This window comes from Mustelus asterias, chromosome 17 (genome assembly GCF_964213995.1).
Source record: "Mustelus asterias chromosome 17, sMusAst1.hap1.1, whole genome shotgun sequence".
Taxonomy (NCBI): Eukaryota; Metazoa; Chordata; class Chondrichthyes; order Carcharhiniformes; family Triakidae; genus Mustelus; species Mustelus asterias.
In genome coordinates, this window is record NC_135817.1 from 32178455 (window position 1) to 32197811 (window position 19357).

The 19357-nt window shown below is 43.4% G+C and overlaps 1 protein-coding gene across 1 annotated transcript in view; it reads left to right on the forward strand.

The window, feature by feature from the left end:
• Positions 1 to 19357, forward strand: part of LOC144506053 (cilia- and flagella-associated protein 47) — a 384789-nt gene that overhangs the window by 281529 nt on the left and 83903 nt on the right. The window contains exons 30-31 of the mRNA XM_078231872.1: positions 1664 to 1820; positions 4891 to 4986. Coding sequence (XP_078087998.1) covers positions 1664 to 1820; positions 4891 to 4986 — 253 coding nt within the window. The remainder of the gene's footprint in view (positions 1 to 1663; positions 1821 to 4890; positions 4987 to 19357) is intronic.

A 19357-nucleotide genomic window follows, 5' to 3' on the forward strand; every position in this document is an offset into this window, starting at 1 on the left:
AACATTAGCTGAGTTTCTGGATTAATAGTCTAGTGATCATACCACTAGGCCATCGCCTCCCCATCAAGAAAACTGCCTAATATTTGGTTCCTCACATGATGGGTGTATTTAACCCCCTGATAAAAGTTCAGAAGATGCCCTCTGGTTTGTAATGCATTCTAAAAACCACTAGTTATCATCATCAAAGAATCCCTACAATGCAGAAGCGGCCATTCGGCCCATTAAGTCTGACTCTTTGATAGAATATCTTACCCAGGCCCCCTTGCTCGCCCTATCCCCATAACCCCACACATTTCCCATGGCTAATCTGTCTAACCTACACATCTTGAAGAATAAGGGGCAATTTAGCATGGCCGATCCACCTAACCCGCACATCTTTGGACTGTGGGAGGAAACCAGAGTATCCAGAGGAAACCCACGCAAACACAGAGAGAATGTGCAAACTCCACGCAGACAGTAACCCAAGGCCGAAATTGAACCCGGGTCCTTGGAGCTGTGAGACAGCAGTGCTATCCAATGTGCCAACATGCTGCCCACCATGATAGACATGAAGAGCTGAACATTTTGTATCATTAAAGCTAACACCGCCTTAAAATTATTTGCAAAATTAATATTTTTTTCAGTCAGCATCTGGAAATGTCAATCCTAGTAGCCAGGCATCAGCTTGCCAATAATTCAAGCAGTTCACTGATGGTCTGTTTAGGCTGGTGGCACATTTCAATTCCTCACTGAGCCAGCAAAACAGAGAGCTCAGTATTTCTACAGACTGGCCAGTTTCCACAGCTGCATGGAGCAATTGACAGAATCCATGTGGCTCTCAAAACCTGTTGAGAGAAACCCCTCTGTTTCACAAATCGGAAAGACTCACATTCCTAAGATGGGGAACGAGAAAGTCTTGCAAACCACTGTATCCTGCATGTTAACGTTCACTGCACATGATGTAAAGGTACCTTACACCTGCCTGTTCTCCCTCACTGTTGTAATATAGGAAACACAACAGCCATTTTGTGCACAGCAAGCTTCCACAAACATCAAATCGATAACGTCCAGATAATCTGTTTTAGTGATGTTACTAGAGGGATAAGTACTGCTCAGGAGACCAAGAGTAGATCTCCTGCTCTTCTGAATAGTTTCATGGTATCTTTTATGTCCGCCTGAGAGAGTAGGCAAGGTTCATCTCATTGAAAGGTGGCATCTCCAACACAATAGCACTCCTCCAGTACTGCACTGGAGTGTCAGCCTAGGCTTTTGTACTCAAGTCTCCGGAGTGGAACTTGAACTACAATCTTCTGACTTAGAGACAGTGGGAGAAAGTCTGAAAAAACTAACAAATTGAAACACCTTCTGTGCACTTAATCAAAACTTCTAACCTGAATCTTTCACATAATATCGTACATTTTTTTAGATTTTGATTTTAAGGCCAAAACAAAATCTGATGTAATTCTCCAATATGTGCAGAAATATTATTTTATTTCACCTAATTGCTAACGTTGTTTGTTTTAAAATGGAAGGGTTGACACTTCCAATTTGCATCCTTGTTCACTGAATATTAATAATCACCAATTAAAAATGCCTCAAAACTTTTGAAACAAAATGAACTGCTGTTGTTGAGAGAAACTTTTGCAGATTTCTCACATGGCTAACTTGTTCCATTTTTCAACAGTTAGAAGAATGGACATTTCATCTGTCAGGAGTCGGCTTGCTTCCCCAACAAATGGACCCTGTTAGTATCAGTGCAAGTGTCAACTCACATGCATCAGTTATTGTGCCCTTTGAGAACCCCACAAATGAATTTCTTCTGGTCGATGTGGTGCTGACAGGTGATGGTCTTATTTAGAGCACTATTCCATTTATCTAATTGAATGTTGTTAAAGTACATTTATGAAGATTTTGCCCTAGAACATTTTTAAAACATGCTAGTTAGCACAAAGTGCCAGTGTTAATTGGTTGATGTTTCACACTCATGAATGCTTTACTTGGCTAGCTAGCCAAGGCTAGCTGCAATAGATTAGTGATCGTATCCAGTAAGTTGCTGAGCAAATCATAACCTGATGATTACAGGAACAATCCAATACCCATGCTGAGCTGGATGATTATAGCTATGTACTACAGTTTGCTGCAACATTCCTTGTTTAGGGAGGGGTAAATCTCTAAGATCTTGAGCATTGATTGTCTTCTTAAAGCTCACTTTGAAAGTACACTTCTAAAGCATCTAAAGAGCACAGGATTGGGCTTAACTGTGGCGCTGAAACTCATTATTCCAATTGTGCAAAGGTCACTTATGTGAGGTAATGAAAGATAGTTTGTGTCCATTGAACCTTCCTCTAGCAAGTTGTCAATGGTTTTGGAAGAGGTGGCACAGAAGGAAAATTGCCCACAAATCTTTTTCATAACTTAGTTTATTTCAATGTGGAAATTTTCAGTTATAACAGTAATAGATAACTTGGAAAGAATAACTAGCTCAGAATCATGCAGAAGGTTGAACATATTTTCATTGGGAATTTACTGTAATTAATAACTGTAAACCAAAGGAACTCTAATTTGTATCCGTTTCTCCAAATGTCAGAGCAACATGTTTGGCATTTTGCTAGCAGTTCCTAAAGTAAGTGCAGTTAAGAGCTGGAAGCAATCCTTGAAACACTAAAGCAAATTGTGAATGAGAAATGATTTATGTTGTTTAATAAGAATACAGCCGATTCAAGATGTTATCTCAGTTTTCTTTCTCTTTAGTGTGGTAAGATCACGAAAATGCTATTAAGTTTAATTTAGCTACGTTTATATTGTTATTCCATGGCCTGAATTCTCTGGCCGTTCATGCCGGGGTGCGGGAGGGGGAGGGGGGGGGATCTTCAGCTTCTGATCACGGTGCGTCCCTGTTATGGGTTTCCCGGCGGTGTGGGATGGAATCAGTGGGAAATCCCTTTGATAGCGGCAGGACCAGAATATCCTGCTGCCGGCGAATGGTGTGCCACTTCCCGCTGCCGAGAAACCTATAGTCAAAGAACAAAGAACAATACAGCACAGGAACAGGCCCTTCGGCCCTCCAAGCCCACGCCGCTCCCTGGTCCAAACGAGACCATTCTTTTGTATCCCTCCATTCCCACTCCATTCATGTGGCTATCTAGATAAGTCTTAAACGTTCCCAGTGTGCCCGCCTCCACCACCTTGCCTGGCAGCGCATTCCAGGCCCCCACCACCCTCTGTGTAAAATATGTCCTTCTGATATCCGTGTTAAACCTCCCCCCCCCCCCCCCTCACCTTGAACCTATGACCCCTCGTGAACGTCACCACCGACCTGGGAAAAAGCTTCCCACCGTTCACCCTATCTCTGCCTTTCATAATTTTATACACCTCTATTAGGTCTCCCCTCATCCTCCGTCTTTCCAGTGAGAACAACCCCAGTTTACCCAATCTCTCCTCATAACTAAGCCCCTCCATACCAGGCAACATCCTGGTAAACCTCCTCTGCACTCTCTCTAAAGCCTCCACGTCCTTTTGGTAGTGTGGAGACCAGAACTGTTTGCAGTATTCCAAATGCGGCTGAACCAACGTTCTATACATCTGCAACATCAGACCTCAACTTTTATACTCTATGCCCCGTCCTATAAAGGCAAGCATGCCATATGCCTTCTTCACCACCTTCTCCACCTGTGATGTCACCTTCAAGGATCTGTGGACTTGCACACCCAGGTCCCTCTGCATATCTACACCCTTTATGGTTTATGGTTCTACCATTTATCGTATAGCTCCCCCCTACATTAGCTCTACCAAAATGCATCACTTCGCATTTATCAGGATTGAACTCCATCTGCCATTTCTTTGCCCAAATTTCCAGCCTATCTATATCCATCTGTAGCCTCTGACAATGTTCCTCACTATCTGCAAGTCCAGCCAATTTCGTGTCGTCCGCAAACTTACTGGTCACCCCAGTTACACCTTCTTTCAGATCGTTTATATAAATCACAAACAGCAAAAGTCCCAATACAGAGCCCTGCGCAACACCACTAGTCACAGGCCTCCAGCCGGAAAAAGACCCTTCCACTACCACCCTCTGTCTTCTGTGACCAAGCCAGTTCTCCACCCATATAGCCACCTCCCCATTTATTCCAAAGAAATCCAACCTTTTGCACCAACCTACCATGAGGTACTTTGTCAAACGCTTTACTAAAGTCCATAGAGACGACATCCACAGCCCTTCCCTCGTCAACCATTCTAGTCACTTCTTCAAAAAACTCCACCAGGTCAGTGAGGCATGACCTCCCTCTCACAAAACCATGCTGACTATGGTTAATGAGTTTATTCCTTTCTAAATGCGCATACATCCTATCTCTAAGAATCCTCTCCAACAACTTCCCTACCACGGACGTCAAGCTCACCGGCCTATAATTTCCCGGGTTATTCTTCCTACCCTTCTTAAATTACGGGACCACATTAGCTAAATGGGAGGCGAAAGAATCCTGCCCCATAACTGATTTCGATGCTAAATAAAGATGAACTTAACTATGATCATTTAAAGACATTGAAGAATGATTTGTAAAAAGCATAGTTTGAAAATAACTATTTCTGCTTACAATATTGAAGAAATGCTTATGCTATGTTTATACTTGATTGATGAAATATGGATTGTACATATATCTTCAGTTGGAGCAAACATCACAGATCTTTGTATATTAAATCTTTGGAAGATTGTAGCATTACTAGATTTCTTTCTAAATAAAGTGGTCTGTCTAGAATTACCGCTTCCATTGTAAAACATTCCACCGTATGCTAATTTACAGTTCATTTTGATGTGATATGAGAGAAGAAAATACATTAGTGTCATTGATTCTTTTCTTTGATATGACAGTGAATTGTAAAAGCTTTTTAATCTTCTAATCTTCATTTGTTCAGATAATGAACAGGTCACGCACCATCAAAGTCCTTCTGAACTGCCACAATGCAGTAACAAAGAGCCGGTTTTCTGCATTCCACTGAAGCAAAATCAAGGTAATGATTTGCCAAGTCTTCCAGCAACAAGGTGCAGTTTTCCCATCCTGCATATGTTTCATACATTACGTCTGAAATTATTTAATTTTATACTTATCCGAGAAATCACAAAGCCAATCATTCTGCTAATTATGTCATGATAAAACGTTTTTACAGTCTTTAGCTTTTTCATTATATTTGTGTCATTATCACTGTGATTCATCTGTATTATTAAGTACAGTTTGTTGTTATAATTGCTTTTGGTTGTATAATGTACTTCTCAAAGCCCCACATAAATTGGAGCACATACAGCATATATTCATTACAATACATTGAATATCTAGTTTTCCAAGGTCAGATAAGCCTTGTTTTTAACAGATCTCTATGCAAACCGCAAACTAAAGCTGACTTGATTTTCACTTCAATGGAATCTTTATTGGTCATCGAACTTTTAAAATCATTACCAAGATTATTTGCAAAAGAATATGATATTGCATAATGGTATAAACATAGATACAATATGACAACAGCATGTATTTAAAAAACACTTTTAACATGATAAAACATCCAAAGGTGCCGCATAGTTTGAGTTTGAACTGAGCTGCATAAGGAGATACTAAGGTAGATAACTGAAAGCTTGGTCAAGGAGGTAGATTTTAAGGAGTGTCTTGAAGGAGGAAAGAGATCACATAGAGAGATTTGGGAAGGGAATTCCAGGCCTTAGGGCCTCAACAGCAAAATTGCACAGCCGCCAATAGTGGAACAATTCAAGTCAAGAATGCACAGGAGGCCAGAATTGTGGGAGCACCACAGCTATTTTGGAAGATTGTAGGGCTGGAGGAGGTTAGAGAGACAAGGAGGGTGCAAGGCCATGGAGTGATTTGAAAATAAGGCATTGCTTCACCGGGAAGCCAGTGTTGGTCAGCGAATGCAGTAGTAATGGGTGACTAGGACATGGTTCGGGTTAGGATATAGGTAACATAGAGTTTTGAATAATCTTAAGTTTATGGAGGTGGAGAATGGAAGGCCATCCAGGAGTGTTTTGAAATAATTATATAGGAAGTCTAAGTGATAAATTGGCACAGGTTCAATCTGAAGTGATTCTGATCATCCCAGGGGATCAGAGAGGAATTTTATAGAATATATATGTTCTCTATTGGCCCTGGATTGTTTTTCTTTCTGGTTGGCACTACTAGGGTGCAATACTAGGGTGCTACCCAATCATTTCCCCAACCACCCTGGCGCTCCAATGGCGTCTGAGCCCCCTGGCGTGACCATCACGACTGCCTTCCGTTTTTGGAAGCCACTAGTGATTGACGCCAAGTTCCCACAGCCCCCAAGGATTGGAGAATCTCAGGAGTCGGGAGAATCTGGCTTCTAACTGACATAACATATTTAAATGAGATTTAAATATGCTAATCTGATCCACGCCTTCACTGGGTGGGAACCAGATTAGGTCGAGGCACGGGGTGAATCCCAAAGGGCAATCTCCTCAGCATTGCATATGCTATAGCCCCTCCCCCCGTGATTTTCTGTGGGATCTGTGCATGAGTGCGTTGGGCTGCAGAATCGCCCCCACGGTGTACCAGAAAACATGAACACTATTTTTGATTTTTTTGGGCTAGAATTTCCTTTGTACTGTGTTGTCTGTTCATCTGGCAGTAAGGGTACTTCAGTTGCAAGCAATGAAGGAACTAATTTCAGAAAGTAAATCAAAGAAAAAGTTTTAATAAAGAAACTTCATTACTCCTACACTTGAGGCCACACCCTGGGCCATACAAGCTCCCATAGTCCCCATCTGCTGCTTAGTTATACTGGGTCAGCTGATCAGCTGACCACCACATCATTTTGCCATTGGTTACATTGTCTACCGGGTCAGCTGACCCTCACAGCATGTTACTATTGGTTACATTGCAACACTGTCCACCAGTGTAACTCTATTGCGAACAGCCCAATTTTCTTCAGTGCACCTTTGTTACATATTCTCAGCAGATACCTGGAGTGTACTTTTATCATCATATTATTGTCAAGTGATCTCTGGCAAGGAGGAAATTTCAACGTTGCTCCTGTAGTTGAAAGGATCAAGGCACCAATATCAGTGTCAGAATCACTGATTTTTTAAAATGTCACTGCTCCCACTTAAAGTCTTGTCAGTTGAGGTGTTAAGCATCTGTAATCTAGAAAAGGATGACTAACTTCATGACCCTGAGAAGAGGAGTCCCATAGATGCAGGTGTATGGAAGGAGGTGGTCTTGGCAGTAAGTATCATCACAAGCAAAACCTAAATGGCTATTCAACTCTGGGGCAGAAGAAATCACTGACATCCTAGGACAGTCAAGACAACAGGAGGCTGCTATAACATTGCATCTTTTCCAGTTGCACCTACTTTGTCCTGATTGCATCCGTAGTACCATCTGCAGCTTGCCAGCAATGTACAGAATGTATTGCAGTACCCTCCTACTCCCTTCCTTCTCCAGCAAGTGTTCCTTTGTTCACATTTGAACAGGCCGAGAAACGGTGGAAGGCTCGTGTGATAGGAATTTAATTGACTGCACCGATTCTCAACTCTGTTAAGGAATACCTTCTGAAATCTGCATTGTGTTCATTTTTATGGTACAAAGTGCATTCATTCAATCTTTCTTCTTACGTATAGCTCACAATCACCAATGGAGGTACTGCCTCTAGACCCCTGCTGCAAATCATTTGGTAATCACCACTGTGGAAGAAATTTGAGGTTAGAATTGAAAGATTATACAATAGTAGGCACCAGGAAAATACTTGATGCAATTAAAAAAGAGAGGATAATTTTCAATGAGGAAAGGAATTGGGCCCTGTGGCAAACCATAAACACCGCCCCCCCGCCCGCCCAACTTCCCCATGCCATCAATTGGACACAGCTATGTGAGAGTTTTATTAATTCCATCATGGGACATGGGCATCGCTGGCTGGCCAGAATTTATTGCCCATCCCTAGTTGCCCTTGGTGGGTGGTTGAGAGTCAACCATATTGCTGTGGTTCTGGAGTCACATGTTGTCCAGACCAGGTAAGGACAGCAGATTTCCTTCCCTAAAGGACATTTGTGAACCAGATGGGTTTTTTCCACAAATGACAATGGTTTCATAGTCATCAGTAGATGCTCAGTTTCAGATTTTTTTTATTGAATTCAAATTCCACCATCTGCCGTGGTGGGATTCAAACCCAGGCTCCCAGAACGTTAGCTGAGTTTCTGGATTAATAGTCTAGTGATAATACATGAGGCTATTGCCTCCCCAGAGAGAGGAGGGATTGGAAGAAAGAAAAATCTGGCTGCAAAGGGTAAAATTTACAAGGTAATGCTTTGGGCAGGAGATGCAGTGGTTCCTCTCCAATCCCATGATTGGCTCCAAGATAATCTGTACAAATGTAGATTCTCAATGCAAGGTGTGTTCTTTTCACTGAAGAGAACTTCTTTCCTGGAGCAGGCTTCCCACATTTCATACAGGTTGTGAATCATGATCAGTGTTCCGCTGAGACCAGCAAGTTTCTGGTATTTGCACCATATTGTCAATCTTCTTGTGTGACCTGAAGGCTTTACAAAATGTTGTCATTATACACTAAAGGAGTAGGACCAGAACATGACTAGATTATATCCTTCATAGACAATTTCATGTTATTTCTCACAGTGACCTTTTCAGTATATGTTAATAAACAAAACATTAGTTGTAAACTGAAAAGCAATTTCAACGTTAAATGAAATATAGAATAAACGCTCTGAAAACAGCTGGGATTTCAGCTGAAATTACCTGGAATAACCAGTGTAACTCCGCTCAGAATGATGGGCATGAATATTTCATATTTGGTTCCGATTGTTCAGAAATGATAATTGTACAGGGTTTGGAGAAGCAATATTAGTGAGCTGGAGTACAGCTGTGGTCCCAGGTTGATCTGGGAGACCTGCAGCACCAGTTGTATTCTTCTGCTCATCCAACTACTCATAGAAACAAAGAAAAAACTACAGCACAAAACAGGCTATTCGGCCCCACAAGTTGTGCCGAACATATCCCTACCTTCTAGGCCTACCTATAACCCTCCATCCTATTAAGTCCCATGTACTCATCCAGGAGTCTCTTAAAAGACCCTATTGAGTTTGCCTCCACCACCACTGACGGCAGCCGATTCCACTCGCCCACCACCCTCTGTGTGAAAAACTTCCCCCTAACATTTCCCCTGTACCTATACCCCAGCACCTCTCGTAGCAGCCATTTCCACCCTGGGAAAAAGCCTCTGAGAGTCCACCCGATCTATGCCTCTCAACATCTTATATACCTCTATTAGGTCTCCTCTCATCCTACGTCTCTCCAAGGAGAAAAGACCGAGCTCCCTCAGCTAATCCTCGTAAGGCATGCCACTCAATCCAGGCAACATCCTTGTAAATCTCCTCTGCACCCTTTCAATCTTTTCCACATCCTTCCTGTAATGAGGCAACCAGAACTGAGCACAGTACTCCAAGTGGGGTCTGACGAGGGTCTTATATAGCTGCATCATTATCCCCGGACTCATAAACTCAATCCCTCGATTGATAAAGCCAGCGCACCATATGCCTTCTTAACCACCTCCTCCACCTGTGGGGCCGATTTTAGAGTCCTATGGACCCGGACCCCAAGGTCCTTCTGATCCTCTACAGTACTAAGAGTCTTTCCCTTTATCTTGTACTCCTACATCCCATTTAACCTGCCAAAATGGACCACTACACATTTATCTGGGTTGAAGTCCATCTGCCACTTCTCCACCCACTCTTGCATCCTATCTATGTCCCTCTGTAACTTCTGACATCCGTCCAGACTATCCAATACCCCACCAACCTTCGTGTCGTCGGCAAACTTACCAACCCATCCCTCCACTTCCTCATCCAGGTCATTTATGAAAATGACAAACAGCAAGGGTCCCAGAACAGATCCCCGGGGCACACCACTGGTGACCGACCTCCATTTAGAAAAAGACCCATCTATACCCACTCTCTGCCTCCTTTGGGCAAGCCAGTTCTGGATCCACAGGGCAGCAGCCCCTTGGATCCCATGCCCTCTCACTTTTTCTAGAAGTCTTGCATGGGGGACCTTATGGAACGCCTTGCTAAAATCCATATAAATCACATCTACCGCTTTCCCTTCGTCAATGTGTTTAGTCACATTTTCAAAGAACTCCACCAGGCTCGTAAGGCACGACCTGCCTTTGACAAAGCCATGCTGAGTATTCTTGAGCATACTAAACCTCTCTAAATGCTCATAAGTCTTGTCCCTCAGGATCTTTTCCATCAGCTTACCAACCACTGAGGTTAGACTCACCTAGTGGGCATGGTCCTCTTTGTCTTTTGACACCAGTAGCTCTCTGTATTGCTGTGGCAGTTATGCAGGTGACAGCATATCTATCATGATCCTTGACACTCTTTGAGGACTCTCTTGCAGGGAACAGGGATCCATAGGATGCAGATTCAGATCATCAGATAAAGCTGGACGGGATATTCCTCATGCCCTAAGAACCAGCCTCTGACATGTTGCCCTTCATCATAGAGAAGTGAAATGCTGGTCAGCTACAGAATGTAGGGAATATAAGAACTGGGCACACATCTATATGAACCACTAGTGCTGGTTAAGTTCTAATTGGGTACTCCAAGGTTCATGAAGGTGTTGGATTATATTGCCAGGAGATCTGATCGCCACACATATACAGTAATAATGTTATAAATTATGGCCTTGCCAGCAACACCCACATCCCATGAAGAAATAAAAAAGATCGTGTCCTGCACTTAGGGAAATACTTAAATGGCTGCATAAAACCAGGCAGCAGGTTTTAAGTAGAAAGAGATCTTTACCTGTTTTATTCAGATCTTGAAGGACAAGAAATCAATATCTTATCAAAATGCATAACAGAAATTAGAATTTCTGTCCTTTTTCAGAACGTTGTCATTTTTTATTATTAAGATCTCCATAAAGACCAATAAAAGAGATTCGAATTCCCACTGATTGTCTGAATGGCGCACACTTCACATTTTACAAACTGAACTTTACATCAACCATACATTACTTAGTAGGCAAATAATACACTCAACTACAGAACATAGAACATAGAACAGTACATCACAGAACAGGCCCTTCGGCCCATGATGTTGTGCCAAGCTTTATCTGAAACCAAGATCAAGCTATCCCACTCCCTATCATCCTGGCGTGCTCCATGTGCCTATCCAATAACCACTTAAATGCTCCTAAAGTGTCTGACTCCACTATCACTGCAGGCAGTCCATTCCACACCCCAACCACTCTCTGCGTAAAGAACCTACCTCTGATATCCTTCCTATATCTCCCACCATGAATCCTATAGTTATGCCCCCGAGGAAATAGTCTTTGAACGTTCACTCTATCTATCCCCTTCACCATTTTATAAACCTCTATTAAGTCTCCTCTCGGCCTCCTCCGCTCCAGAGAGAACAGCCCTAGCTCCCTCAACCTTTCCTCATAAGACCTACCCTCCAAACCAGGCAGCATCCTGGTAAATCTCCTCTGCACTCTTTACAGCGCTTCCACATCCTTCTTATAGTGAGGTGACCAGAACTGCACACAATATTCCAAATGTGGTCTCACCAAGGTCCTGTACAGTTGCAGCATAACCCCACGGCTCTGAAACTCCAACCCCCTGTTAATAAAAGCTAACACACTATAGGCCTTCTTCACAGTTCTATCCACTTGAGTGGCAACCTTTAGAGATCTGTAGATATGGACCCCAAGATCTCTCTGTTCCTCCACAGTCTTCAGAACCCTACCTTTGACCCTGTAATCCACATTTAAATTAGTCCTACCAAAATGAATCACCTCACATTTATCAGGGTTAAACTTCATTTGCCATTTTTCAGCCCAGCTTTGCATCCTATCTATGTCTCTTTGCAGCCTACAACAGTCCTCCACCTCATCCACTACTCCACCAATCTTGGTGTCATCAGCAAATTTACTGATCCACCCTTCAGCCCCCTCCTCTAAGTCATGAATAAAAATCACAAATAGCATAGGACCAAGCACTGATCCCTGTGGCACTCCGCTAGCAACCTGCCTCCAGTCCGAAAATTTTCCATCCACCACCACCCTCTGTCTTCGATCAGATAGCCAGTTACCTATCCAATCGGCCAACTTTCCCTCTATCCCACACCTCCTTACTTTCATCATAAGTCGACCATGGGGGACCTTATCAAACGCCTTACTAAAATCCATGTATATGACATCAACTGCCCTACCTTCATCAACACACTTAGTTACCTCCTCAAAAAATTCAATCAAATTTGTGAGGCACGATTTGCCCTTCACGAATCCGTGCTGACTATCCAGGATTAATCCGCATCTTTCTAAATGGTCGTAAATCCCATCCCTAAGGACCTTTTCCATCAATTTACCAACCACCAAAGTAAGACTAACCGGTCTATAATTACCAGGGTCATTTCTATTCCCTTTCTTAAACAGAGGAACAACATTCGCCACTCTCCAGTCCTCTGGCACCATTCTCGTGGACAGTGAGGACCCAAAGATCAAAGCCAAAGGCTCTGCAATCTCATCCCTTGCCTCCCAAAGAATCCTAGGATATATTTCATCAGGCCCAGGGGACTTATCGACCTTCAGTTTATTCAAAACCGCCAGGATATCCTCCCTCCAAACATCTATTTCCTCCAGCCTATTAGCCTGAAACACCTTCTCTTCCTCAAAAACATGGCCCCTCTCCTTGGTGAACACTGAAGAAAAGTATTCATTCATCACCTCGCCTATCTCTACTGACTCCATACACAAGGTAGTTAATTTCCTCGCATGACCAGAAAACCTACACCACCTTTAAACAAGACACTGCACTCGCTGAAGAATTGTACAGGATCAGTCCAAAGTTCATCCCAGCTGTTACGGACAGGAGGGGGTTAAGCAGCCCAGATTTCTCATCTCAGTACATGTCTGTAAGAGCAGAAAGATGTCTTTGATCTCTGATTTCCCTCTTTACAAGTATTTTCCCCAATCCTTAGGTTTGACGCGCCCCAAACCTTTATTAATAATCCACAGCAAACTTGAGATAAGGTAAAATAAGAGAGTTGGTTTATTTTACGCACATAAAACAGGGGAAGGTTTTTTTTTCGCAACGTCTGCCCCTTTTTGCTCTCATACAATAAAAGAGGAATAAGGGAAAGAAAGACCAAGACCACGATAAAAGTAAGATTTTATATGAGTTCAGAATCAAAAATCCAGTGACATATTCCTTCAGAGGGTAGTACTGAAGGAATACTTCAGTACTGCTGCAGGGTGACCATCTTTCCAAAGCGAGGACTTCACGGTGTGAGAAAGCACGGAGAGTTTAATTAGTCTTGAATGTACAGACACAGAAGTCTCAATGTACTAATAGTTCATAGTGTAGGTGAGGGTCAGGCAATTTTAGACCCAGGCAGAGCTCCTAACATCCAGTGTCCATCAAGGGCCATTTCCCTCAATCTTCCGAGAATCTCCCAGCTGACTTCTAGTTTAAGTCTCACTCCAACGACGACTCCTCCCAGCAGGACGAATCTTCCAGTGTCCCTTCTCTCTACCACTCGCTCTTCCTCTACTCCCGACGGTTTCTGAATCTGACTGCTTGGGAGTCAGTAGGTTTGCCCACAGCTAGACCAGCTGCTCTGACAAAGAGTCATCCAGACTCTCTCTCCACAGATGCTGTCAGACCTGTTGAGATTTTCCAGCATTTTCTTCTTTTTGTTTCAAAGACTAGCTGCTCCTTTCTTTGTGGTAAGAAGTCTAACAACACCAGGTTAAAGTCCAACAGGTTTATTTGGTAGCAAAAGCCACTAGCTTTTGTCACTAACAAAAGCTAGTGGCTTTTGCTACCAAATAAACCTGTTGGACTTTAACCTGGTGTTGTTAGACTTCTTACTGTGTTTACCCCAGGCCAACGCCGGCATCTCCACATCATGACTACCTTTCTTTGTGCCCAGGTATGAAGGCTGACACTTGAGTTTCAACAGGATTTTCCCTATCCCCATGGCAACCAGGCCACAGATGTTTATTGCCAGGCAGAACGAGGAGGAGGTCACATGTCCATCTTAACTATTTGTTGTCCTGAGTCCATTTTACCTTGAATTCAAGGAGACAATTTAAAATATACAAATAAAACCTTGCACCTACAACACCCCCCTCCATAAGATAAAATATTATCTTGGTGATTTTCTACAACATTATTAATACGTAACATTGTAAAAACCTAAATAGCTAATTTACTATGTACAATACAAGAAATATTCCCTCCCCTTCCTTCATATTTTACCATTAACTGTTTTGTATTGCCAATATTATAGTGCTTAACCCCTATATGTGACAGTTAGGATTTAAAGTTCATTTGCATGAGTTCTTAGAATTTCAATCTCTTGTGAATGAGGGTCCGCTTTACTGGTGGTTTCACTTTGTCACCTATCGCAGCAAATCTCCTGGCTCATTTCACACAGTTTTTACAGCTTTTCCATGGGCAGAGTATTACTGAGGGAGAATCATGTCTCCTGGAAGCAAAGTCGGTGTGGGGTTGACCCACTCCACGCCAGCCTGCCCCGCAGCCATAACACACTGCGAGTGGGCTAAATAGGGGCAGAGCGGGATTTCTGCCCTTCACTCCAGCTCCGTGGTAACTCCATCAGCCCAGGCAACACTGATAGGGTATCAGGACTGCAACTAGGAACAAGAAGAAGACCCATGGACCCTGGAGCAGGGAAGTCCGGAGTCTTGGGCAGGGGGAGCTTGGGCAGTTTAGGAGGGGGTAGGGGGTTCCTTTAATGTAGAAGGCAGGTTGGAAAAAAGATGGAGTATCATCTTAGAGTGGATGCCCTCTCAACTGCAACTTAATTCAAACTCCTTAATATATTAGCTCTGCCTTTGTTCACGCCCCGTTAAAGTGGCCTGCCTACTCCTGTCCTGTTGCCCATGCCAACCACTTTATGGTGTGGGCAGCATGTTATCAGGGTCAACGTTTTAAATAATTTCCTATCCAAAGATTTTGACGTAATTTGCTTTCATGTGTGCTCAATGCTCTAACTTCCAATTTGACATCAATAGTTCTTATTTAGAATGAAATTCATATAAAATTTGATAGCACATATCCTCAAAGCTTTCCTGCGCACTCAGCAACCTGCATTGAAAAGTGCAAGGACATTAATTACTTCAGTAATTCAAGAATATTCAGTTTTCAGGTAGTCCATAAAAAAATTTCCACTATACATTAAAAGCTTGAGAACACCACTTCATCTCCATTAGTTCTTAATTCATTTTAGTCTGAATCTATACTTTACACCCAACCCATTCCCCAAGTCTCATGGCATAAACTTCCACCCACACCACTCCACAGCATCAATCTCAGGGTCCAAACAGCCCTACTCCCCACTCCTCTCTCCCATTTCCACACACTCAAATTTTGTCTCCTGGCCTCTCTCCCTCCCTCCCTCCAGTCTCTCTCTCTCTCTCTCTTCTCCTGCCACCCTCCCCCTCCCTCCAGCCACTCTCCCCCTCCCTCCAGCCACTCTCCCCCTCCCTCCAGCCACTCTCCCCCTCCCTCCAGCCACTCTCCCCCTCCCTCCAGCCACTCTCCCCCTCCCTCCAGCCACCCTCCCCCTCCCTCCAGCCACTCTCCCCCTCCCTCCAGCCACTCTCCCCCACCCTCCAGCCACTCTCCCCCTCCCTCCAGCCACTCTCCCCCTCCCTCCAGCCACTCTCCCCCTCCCTCCAGCCACTCTCCCCCTCCCTCCAGCCACTCTCCCCCTCCCTCCAGCCACTCTCCCCCTCCCTCCAGCCACTCTCCCCCTCCCTCCAGCCACTCTCCCCCTCCCTCCAGCCACTCTCCCCCTCCCTCCAGCCACTCTCCCCCTCCCTCCAGCCACTCTCCCCCTCCCTCCAGCCACTCTCCCCCTCCCTCCAGCCACTCTCCCCCTCCCTCCAGCCACTCTCCCCCTCCCTCCAGCCACTCTCCCCCTCCCTCCAGCCACTCTCCCCCTCCCTCCAGCCACTCTCCCCCTCCCTCCAGCCACTCTCCCACTTCCTCTAGCTGCTTCCTCCCCAGAAAGAGGGGAGGGAAGGGGGGAGGGCGGAGAGTGGGAAATGAGGGAAGGAAGAAGGGAAGGGGTGCAAGAGGGGCTTGGAAAGCAGAACAATGGGTGTGATGGGAAGGAGCTGAGAGAAAGGAAGGAGAGAGAGGTTGGGTAGAAGTGTGTAGAGAGTGTGACCCTACACGTTGTGTACATAATTAGTTGGGACTTGGGAAAACTTTGGCTGTATATATAGTCACATTTTGTTGCAATCACTGCAGGACTGCAATTGATGACAATGATATCAGTCGATAACGCCAATTTGAATTGCAAATATGATTCTGTGTGAAATGATAGTGAAACACTCAGTTCTGAGAAAAATGAAAGAGAATGATAGCCAGATGATTACTTGTGAGTGCAAGTGAAATCAAATGATGACAAATGACCTCAAATAATGGCAAAATGATTGCAATTGAGAGCAGTTAGCGCTGAATGGAAGCCGTTGAAAACAAGTGATGTAAAATGTCCTGAAAACCTTCAGGTAAGGAAGACCAATTGACTCTTGATTATTGAATGAAATATGGTGGGGATTTGGGATCTTCCCATCCTCCATATTATGGCGGTGAGCTCAGGGGTGGGCAGGAGGTTGGTGAATGAAGAGGGAACCCATCCTATTTTCCATGCTCCTCCCACCAAAAACATGCTCAGTGGGGTCAGGTAAAATGCAGTCTCATGCCCTTGGTGAGAAAATTGTATTTATGTTTTGGTCTGGTTAACCATTGGTAGGAACAACATTGTCATTATGATTTGACCTTTTAACACAGTTTTTGAAACACCCTGCTCAGGCTTCAACACCTGATCTCCATTCTCATCCATGCCCCCAGACTTCTTAATCTCCAAGTCTGTAAAGTAAGTTTCACGCAGCTACACATCAGAATTCTCCGTATCTTCTTTAACTTCGGAATTGCTTTCATCTTTCAGTTAATTTTCATGATTTGTGTTCTTTTCCAGGAAACATAAGCTTGAAACAGTTTTGTTTAATTGAGGCAGCACGGTGGCACAGTGGTTAGCACTCTACCTCTCAGCGCCAGGAACCCTGGTTCTATTCCCGGCTTGGGTCACTGTCTGTGTGGGGTTTGCACTTTCTCCCCGTGCCTGCATGGGTTTCCTCCGGGTGCTCTGGTTTCCTCCCACAGTCCAAAGATGTGCGAGTTAGGTGGATTCGCTATGCTAAATTGCACCTTAGTGTCAGGGGGACTAGCAGGGTAAATGCGTGGGGTTATGGGGATAGGGTCTGGGTAGGATTATGGTCAGTGCAGACTCGATGGGCCAACGGTCTCCTTCTGCATTGTAGGATTCCATGATCTATAATTCTATGAAATTGGATTGAGTAAAATCCTCTTTAACTGCTTCAAGAACTTTGTTAAGGTTGTGTCAGTGATTCATCAAAAAAGCCTGATACTCCTTTCTAGTCACTTCACAAATTTTTTGAACTCCTTTTTGTCTTCTCATTCAGCACAAGATTTGTCTAATTTGTTCCTAGCAAGAGTTTGTCAGTCCAAAGTTTTAATTTATGTTCAAGAACATTTATTCTTCCTTGCAGCCCAGTGGTATCATCAATGTTGTAGTTGAGTCTTTTGTTTTCAAAGCAATGTTTTCCTTTGTTCCATCATCAGCTGAGAATGCTGCTTTTGATGCCTCTTGTTCAGGTTCAGTTTAATTCCGACAGCTTCAATTCAGTTCCAGTCACTGTCAATCTGATGCTTCAATATCCTTTTCCCATCAGCTTTTTAACTCGAGTCTCTTTGGACACATCCTCAGTTGAAACCGTAATTTCATAGCGGGATTACGGAAAGTTATGGAGTTTTGTACATCACCCAACTTTCCTGGTACATTCCCAGCTTTAACAACTTCACTGGGCTTTTTAGCATCATGTGGAGATACCTGGTGTTGTTAAAACTCTTACTACTTTTCAACATCACCAGAGATGGTAACACCTTAAGTCTAGCTAGATCACTTCCTAATATAAATTCAACATCGCTGTCAGATAACTTAGACACAATCCCCACAACTACAACACTGGAAATTAAGCCACATTTTAAATTAACTTTATGTGGTTAAAAATCTTCTGTTAATACTCTGTATCGACACGTTTGTATATAGTGAACCTTCTGGAGGGTGATTCCCATCACCCACCACCACCTACGATTGAGCTGACCCCATATCTCCAAGAACATTTGTTTTTTTGCCTACTTCACAGGACAAGAATAATGGTGCTTAACCATTGAACCCAAAGCTTTTAGAATTTTCTATGCTTTGATCTGTTCCAACGGTAAATACATTCAAAGCTGCCAGTTTGCCACTAGCACAATCTACTCGTACAGCATTCCCTGAAGATACACAACAATCTGCCACATATCCTCTCTCCTACCAAAATAGCATGTTGGTCCTCTTGGATCATACTTATCCTCCACACTGTCTGTTCTGCTACTCTGAGGAGTATGTGTCTTTTCATTTCTGCTTTCTTCCTCAACTGTAAACAGAATTCTGTTCATAATCAAACTTCTTATTCTGTGTGGGTGTGCAGACAAAGACTTACTGCTGCTCATATGTTTGTGAGACAATTCATAACCTTCAGCCATTACAGCAGTTGCTTTATCTTAAAAACCTATGATCTTCCAGGTGGGTTCTTGTTCCCAGAGGAACACTATCTTTACATTTTTTTCATTAGCGCTATCCCTGTAAGGTTTTCAAAATTTTGTTCAATCTTCATAGGCCGCTACTACCTATCAAATATCATTTATTTTTCTCTAGCAAATTCTACAAAAGTATGATTTTTGTTTCTTCTTTAGATTTCTAAACCTTTGCCTTTAAGCCTTCAGAACTAAGCTCAGTCTTCCCTGCATCACAATCACTAGACAGAGTGTCTGAAAGTGATGTGTACACTCCTGACACACTTCCAATGAACATGCTTTGTAATAAAAACATTCAATTTCTTTTGGCCTTCATAGAATTAAGAATTATCATAACTTGACACTTATGTTTCTTTTTGCTCTTATTCCCAATATTTAAGAACAAAGAACAAAGAAAATTATAGCACAGGAACAGGCCCTTCAGCCTTCCAAGCCTGCAAGAACCCACCTGGAAGATCATGCTGCCCGACTGAACTAAAACCCCATCTCTTCCGGGGACCGTATCCCTCTATTCCCATCCTATTCATGTAATTGTCAAGACGCTCCTTAAAAGTCACGATCGTATCTATTTACACTACCTCCCCCGGCAACGAGTTCCAGGCACCCACCACTCTCTGTGTAAAAAAAACTTGCCTCGTATATCTCCTTT